At 42.3% G+C, this 8,121-nt stretch overlaps 1 protein-coding gene across 1 annotated transcript; it reads right to left on the bottom strand.

Annotated features, from left to right (window-relative positions):
* Positions 1 to 165: 165 nt before the first annotated feature.
* QNG1 (Q-nucleotide N-glycosylase 1) lies at positions 166 to 7,342 on the bottom strand (the record flags this gene model as incomplete). Its single annotated transcript, XM_080362586.1, has 4 exons — positions 166 to 727; positions 1,456 to 1,651; positions 5,771 to 6,030; positions 7,006 to 7,342. 4 exons carry the CDS (start codon positions 7,340 to 7,342, stop codon positions 495 to 497), a joined length of 1,026 nt encoding a protein of 341 aa, XP_080218712.1. The 3' UTR covers positions 166 to 494.
* Positions 7,343 to 8,121: the final 779 nt, after the last annotated feature.

The raw sequence follows: 8,121 nt of genomic DNA on the forward strand, positions 1-8,121 counted from the left end.
GGCAACGGCGGCAACGTCCGGCGGCGGCCCCGAGGCAGAGCGGCGCCACCCCGCACCCCGCCGCCCGCAGCGCCCCCCGGCGGCAGGAGGAGCCGTCCCCTTCCCCCTTCCCCCCTCCCCGTGCCGGCCGCTGCCGCTGCGCGGGCTTCAATTAAAACGCAGATAAGCTCCGTGCGGTTGACGTCACCGTGCTGTTTATTCAATTAACGCAACAGTTCGGCTCTGGTCGAGCCACAAAAGTAGAGCTCAGAGCTAGGGGGCACGCTCGGAGTGAAGACGGACTGTGCAGCAAAGTCTGCACCTTTAATTCCAGTGAAAGGTTCAGGGGAGAAAAAAAAAACAATAAAAAAAAAAAAGGCAAGCTCTTAATACATCATCAGAAAATGAACATTTGATTTAGCCAGTTCCAAATTACCCTGTGACAGGCCACCATATGAAAAGAATAACTGCCATTCAAAAGACAATGCATTGATAAAGCAGCTAGGAGGCTGGACTCAGTAATATATACACCGCACCCGATGGAACGGAACATCTTTCATCTCTTCCCTGTGGTCCCTGGCATAGTCCCAAAGGTGATAATCGAGTAAAACCGCGTTTATCTTTCCCCGCATGTCCTGACCCTTCCTCTCATAGAGCTGCAGCAGGTGCCTGCAAATCAGTGCACAGCACCAGATGGAACAGCCACGGATCTCCACCTCTTCCCTGTCTCCAGACTGGAAAATTGTTCCTGCAGGACACAAGAGACAGCAACCCAATGATGTTCGAGACACAGGAGCCCCAGGACAGCTTGAATTTGCTCCACCATCCCCTTTCCCATACCACCCCTTCTATTCTACGACTGCAGTTTTCATTAACTTCAACAATTTTGCTGTGTGCTTACACATTTATCTCCTATTCCATTAAAAACATGAGAGTGGTTTAAGAAAATAACAGGTGTTTGCATTATATTGCACATTATACAATTTTTTTTGGCTTGTGGAGACAAAAAGGGTAGTCAAATATAATTCTGAGACAGTGTATTTTCTGCCAGGATGACTAAGATTTAAAAAAATAAGGAAAAACAACTCTATGTATATAAGGCCATCAAGGGACCCATTTGCTGGAATAACTTGGATGGGAATGCCCTTATTAGGATTAATGGAAAAGAAATCACCTATATGACCTATTTCATACCTAGAGCTATATATATATAGGTGTGTGTATATATATATATATATATGGCCATACTATTAATATCAATGGCTGATAGCACTGAGCTGTTCATCTTGCTGTGTAATTTTAAAATTGCATAACAGCAGTCCCACCTCTAAATACAGTCATTTTACAGTGGAAAGGGGATTCATAAGTATTGGAAGATGGAACCACGCTTAAAAATGGGACTCTAGTTTTATGCAATTAACTTAATTTAAAGTATTTTTTTTAATTGTAAAATTACTTAATAAGGGAGGAACAAACCTTCACATAGTTTCTTCATTAGTTCTTCAGAATACATCATTGCTTTTAAGTGAACAAGAACTTGAGGAATTCTGTAGTCAGCAAATATAGTCAGACTAGAAATGTCATCAAAAAAGCCATCTCCTTTGCCTTCTAATACACTCCATGTATCTGCCACAAGTATTTGTGCCCGTTTGTAGAAAGACACCTTTTTGCTCTGATGAAAGAAAGTCACAAGTTATGTAAGTGCCTGAAATATTAATAAATACAGCTACTGACATGCACAGAGAAAGGCAGGTAAGAGTGACATTAAGCCATCATTTGACTAAGCAAACATATTACTTAACCAAAACAGAATAAAAGTGCACCACTCTTAAACACCTTAAAATCCAAACAATATCAAACCACAAGTATAATGTGGAAGGCTCATAAATAAAGAGAAATAAAAACATAGTAGAAGTCACTTCAGTGGAATAAAAATTGTTCAGATTCTGCTTGGATCTCAGAATACATTAGTGTTGTTTTACTTCCACTTGGCAAACACTGTAGCTGGAGTCCAGCAAACATTAATTCTTTCAGAAACTCTAGAGTTCATCCAGCCTATTGAGAAGTATAAAAGGTATGTATTGGATTAGACAAAACATTTTGTTAATCAATTTCTCTGTAATGTTAAGGAAATAAAATTCTAGTGAAAACTTCAATGAATGGTCCTCTGTGTTGTATAGTCTATCTTGCTAGTTACAGAGGACAGTTGAAAATTAATTCCAGTAGAAGATGTACTCACAAATACAAGATTTTCTTAGATACTATGCACAGTTCTATTTTTGTCCAACTTTTTTTCTGGTGCTAATCCTGCAAAGATTTACATGCCTTTGTGACTACTCACAAGGAGAAAAACTAAAGATATGCTACGATCTATATGCCGTTAAGCTCCATACCCTTAAGAAAAAAAGGCATTAGTAGCTTATGTTTTTTCCTCCCTTTATAGCTAGACAAGATTTCAACTTTTGATAACATGTGCTAAACAACAATATGTAACTGGAATGGTGAATCTGAGATGCAAATAGGTGGGGATTCAAATTATTTCCAGTTTTATTCTCCCACCCTTCATATCACCACAATTTACAAATGGAATCTTTAAAGCTAATTTAATTTTACTTCATTGCCAAGATGCTACTATTCCTGAGAGCAAACCACATTTCTTGTCATTAAATGCTATTCTCCAAAAACACTGAGAACTAGACATCCAGCTCCATTTCACAAAACAATTTCTGCAAATATCTTGAAAACTCCTCCTTTCCCTGTGCTGCATTCCATACTTCACATAGCTGCACGAACTTACCTCTAGAGAACATACACAATTTCATATGTTAAATAATAAAACACCACTTGAAACATCACAACAGGAAATAATTAATAGACCAAATCCCATCATAGGTCCTGCTACCTCAAATCTAATGGAATCAAAGAACACAACACTTTTAAAGCATTAAGACTTTCCAATGTGGTAAAGAACTGATTGTCTCCAGCACCACAACATTTTGCAAGAGCAGAGGAAGGGAGAATTCAAACTGAACTTTTCATGTCATGCTGCAATTTAATTTGGAAGAAAAACACTGTCTGGGACTCATCATTGAGCAGATGTATCATTTCATTGTTTCAATTATTTGTAATTTTTATGCTGTACACATCTTTGGAAGCTTATGTTAAATTCCCAATATCAAAAAGAACACTAATAATTTCTAGTATATTTTTCCACCATTCTTTTCAACAGAAAGTAAGAAAAGCATTAGGTGGATGATACTATGTCTCAATATAGTAGCATTTGTCCAAAAATTGAACCTTTTACCAGATGGGAATACAACTTCACTTTTTTTTCTGGAACACCCTCACTTTTCAGGAAAAGCTACTACATATAAAAAAAAAGATCTAAGATGTTGGCAAAGAGCAAAATGTGATAGTACAGCTAATTTATTTTTATTTTTTTTTTAAAAAGGTAAACAGGAGGATCATGAGAATTTTACAATCTCAGGGCCAGGTGATGGGAAATAAAAGATAACCAAACACCATAACTGGAAGCTCAGAAAGGACTCCACTGTGTCTATGTCAGAACACGAACACCCCCAGAAGGGAGTATAACATAGTCTAATATTTAAACTTCTGTCAGTATTCAAATTCAGCACAGCATCTAAATATGAACTACCCACCCAAGGACAGAAACCTTTTGAGGATTTTAGTTTAGTTTGAAATTCACTTTCAAGAAACAAAAGATTGGCATCTTCTATAACTACATTCAGTGATGTGTAATTATTGTGTTATGCGTTTGGAAAAACGTATAGCTAAATAATTGTGTTACTTTTAGAAGCTCCCCTAGAAGGTCAGAATGTACGACAGCTGTAGCAGTCTGTGATAGCATAAGTCTACTGTAGAATTTATTTTATAATAATATATATTTCTAATTGTGAGAACTACTGAAAAATGTCAGTTTACTAATGGATATCTCAGCATATATTCAGTTCCCTTCTAACCCTTTACTGAAGGCAAAGTCGTACTTGTGAGAGCTCAACCTGCTGTGACAGAAATGATGTTGATACTGAGATCCAGGACAACTCGCATTAGGTGCTGACACTAATATCTGATATATATATATATATGTATATATTTTTTTTTTAAGTAGGGTGTACTCTTGGTCTACATTATTTCACCCACTTTCAAAATACACATCTTGCCTAGTGAAAGCAGAAAAACAGCTTCCATATTCACAAAACAGGCTTTACTACTATGCCAGTGCTTATGGTCTGGGATCATTTTTGGAACATCTTTTAATTCTGTGGTCTGCTGCTGCTTTTAGGAAGGCTTGCTTTATAAAGCACTCAGCATCATCTTATGAAAGACACTACATCAATAAATACAGTTACTATAAAGATAAGAAAATACTCTATCGCATTACCTGGAAAATACATCCTTTTTGATTATACGAATCATCAAAAAGTTACTTTATATGTAAAATATCCCAATAAATTAAACAGTAGCTTCAAAGATTAGTTAGAAAGCACCTCTGATTTTTCATGTAAACATATCTTCACAGCAGGAGACAAAGGAAAATAAAATCATGCCACCTACTGAAGGGCAGATGTAAGTGATAAATGCAGTAGGTGCAAAGCTCCACTAATTGCTCTTCCAGGGAGTTACATGAAAAAGCATAGACTATCAGTATAGCCTGCACTGTCGTTAGAATAAAGTCTTTTGGACATAATGATGTAACAGCTGAATATGACTGCTGATGGAGCTACATACAGGAGCAACTACATATGTCACTCACGCTAAGTAAAGATCATGCCTGTACAGGCAAAAACAGAGGCACGGAAAATACCAGGGAGTCTCTGTTTACTTCCCAAAAAGCTTCAGCATACTGTCAAACCTAACTGAAGTATGGGTTAATTCTGGCCTGTAGTATCAACAACAGCTATAGTGTGCATTCCCAGTAGCTGTACGTTTCCACAATTCCACCAGGGTTTCTTTTCTTCCATTAGCTGCAGAGAGCCTCAAGTTAAGAAAATACAGAGCGACGGGGGAGAAGGGGATGGTAGCAATTCAAATTAAAAAAAAAAAAACAAACAACAAAACAAAACAACACCTGATTTTTCAGGTAGAAATTATCTCTAATATCACACATTTGTAGGGAGTACAAACGAGTTGTGATCTAATTGGGAACTTGGAGTATAACAAAATAAATTATAACAAAGCAATGAAGACAGAGAAAATATATGAAAAAAAATGGCTCTCCTCTGGGAAAAAAAGTTACTCTTGTCAAGGACTTCAGACAAACAAGATTCCTTTACTGACAGTAAAGTGTGTGATTTTGTTTTCAGATCTTTAGACTGATAAAGAAATGAAATCTCAAAAATTTTCACCCATCTTAACAAAAAAGTGTACTGTGGTCCAAGGGTATTATTTAAAAAACCTTCTTTCCTCTCTGTAGGACTCACAGCAATTTACATAATTAAGATCACCTGCTTCAAAGCCTGATTTTCCTTTCATTTACAGACCAATATCTTTAGTGATTTGAGGCAAAAAATATTAAAATAAATAGTAATTTTCCTTCTTACTTCCCTTGACTTTTACTTTTGAATACACTGAGTTCCACAGAAATGGTTCTGTTCACCTTTCATTTCCTGGATTAAAAATCCCAATATTTCACAAACACTAGATCAATTCTGAGCTGATTATGCTCCCAGAAAAATTTACATAGGCAACCTAAGAGCTGTATTTTAAAGTCACGATCTGTAAGGAGGAAATTCTTATCACAAGAAATTCAATATTAGAGCTAGCTTACCTCAAATACAGCTTCATCTCTGTAAGAAGGAAAATTTTCCAGTACTAGACGTAGCAGTTTTTGAGCACTTTTCTCGCTCATTTTAACACAGGTGAGGAAAGACCCTCCGAACTTCTCTAAAAGAACCGTTCCACTTTCATTCAGCACCCAATGTCTTTCTTCAAGCAAAGGTATGGGCACTTCTGTGTCAGAGCGAAACACATGCCTAACTTGGTCAAGCGTCATGGTGGCAAAATATGATGCACTGGTAATAGGTATTCCTTCGGGAAAGTAAAAATAAGATGTTTAGGCTACCGTAACATACTCTGAAGACCTAATGCAGTGGTCTGCTATAGATGAGAGCAATCATCTGGTAAACTTTAGCGAGCCTATAAACTCTTACAAATCAGCTGTGTGTTCAGCTGTAATTGCACCCAGATGGCTGCTTAGAACTAAACTTCTGTTTGCACATAGCACTTCCTCCCACAGACAACAACTTCCGAAATGCAACCACAGAACCGTTCTAACTTTTTATATGTGATTTCTCCCAGCTGCTCAGTCTTCATCTCTGAGTGTGGCATTTACACGGGGCACTGGCAAATCCAGTTCGTACATAGTATAGTCAGCATAGGCCTGTTTTCCCTTAGCTCTTAATCACGTTGTACATTTACAAAAAGTATCTTAATGCAAACCTCCCCTTAATTTACAAATAAATATGTACAAAATTAATGAAAACCTCCACCTGTACCTACAAATACCTTTTTTTTTTTTTTTTTTCTGATGACAGCAACAAGAGTGAGCACTAAAATACCGGTTTCGGAGGCATGTGGGTTTTCAGACATACTGGAGCCACTTTGGTACTATATTAGTCCATAGGATTCACAGTTTAAGCCTCATTTTCCCATTTGTCACCGAAACATGCAAATTATCTTAAGAACACACGTGAAATATCAGAAGTCACAAACAGCCGCCTACAGACATTCCTTAAAAGACTTTTTAACAGCGATGACCCAACTGGAAGCACAGGCGATGCAGTTTCTGCACCAGGTGTTGTTAAAGCGCTTCCAGTCGCCTCCCCCGAGCTCTGCCGGCCGGGCTGGGCACACGGGTTCACCCCGGCAGCAAGCAATGGCTTGCAGAACCGGCTCCTGTTCTGAAGCAGCACATTTATTCCGCATTCACTGCCCAGCTCCGAAAACTCCCGCCCCGCCTGCTCAGGGGGCCCCGCCGGCCCCGCTCCCCCGGCGCTCACTAACCCTCGTCAAGGGCCCTGTTGACGGCGGCGCAGAGGGACCAGTAGCCGCTGTACGTTTTGCCCTTGTACTTCACCAGGTACCTCTGCTCCTCCCGCTCGGACCAGAAGGAGAAATTGAGGGTGTCCACCAGGAACACCCAGTCCACCGCCTCCTGGCTGGCGGCCTGGGGGTTCAGCTCATGGAGGCTCTTCCAGCCCTCCAGGCCGAACTCGGCCGCCGCGGCTTTGTCAAACAAGCTCTCCGCCACCCGCCGCGCCCCCTCCTCGTCCACGAACACGTCTTTGCTCCTGCTGGCTATGAACTTGGCGGACTCCAGCGGGGACGGGAACGGCTCCATGCTCGGCCGCCTCTCTGGGGGCAGGAAACACGCACGCTATTAAGCCCAGCCCCTCCGCCGTGTCCCCGCCCCGGCCAGCCCGCGGAGCACCGACGGGAAGTGGCTCGGCCAGACACCTTCCCGCTGCCCGCAGCCCGGCGCGCCGGACGGCTCCGGCGCAGCGCTCTGTCGCGCAACCGGCCCTGGCTCAGAACAGCGCAAAGCCCGCGTCCATGGAGACCCACTCCCCGCCGGGGCCGCGGCCGCCCCTCCCGCCCCACACGTTCTGCCGCCGCCGGGGACTCGCACCCGGCCGCCCGCACTCCGGACGCACGGCAGGTCAGAGGAAACGACGCACCGCTCAACGCCGGAGCCTCCCACCCGGCCGCCTTTACCGCGGAGCCCCCTCGGGGGCCACGCCGGCTCAGCCGGCTCGGCGGAGCCGGTCCTGAGCTGCGGGTGCGGGGAGGCCGAGCGGGCCACCAGCACCCCCTGCACCGCCCCGGCGTCAGGCGGATTTTGGGGGCGGCATGAAGGGCAGGGCGCAGACCCGAGGGAGGATCCGCACTGCCTCGAACGCGCGGGGCTCCTTGGCCAGCAGGAAGCCCCCGTGGAGCTTCCAAAATCTTCCAAGGTTATTCTAAGAAACCCCCTCCCACCCGAAATCCTGCCAAGCTCGAGCAGTGAACATGCTCGACTTCGTGGTAAGGAAGTTTTCCACGAGATTGTCATTATTGGAAACAAACGTGGATGCTGACCCTTGTGGAGCTTTTCCTCCCGATTTAAAAAACACAAAAACT

The sequence above is a fragment of the Nesoenas mayeri genome, assembly GCF_963082525.1.
Source record: "Nesoenas mayeri genome assembly, chromosome: Z".
NCBI classification, from domain to species: Eukaryota; Metazoa; Chordata; class Aves; order Columbiformes; family Columbidae; genus Nesoenas; species Nesoenas mayeri.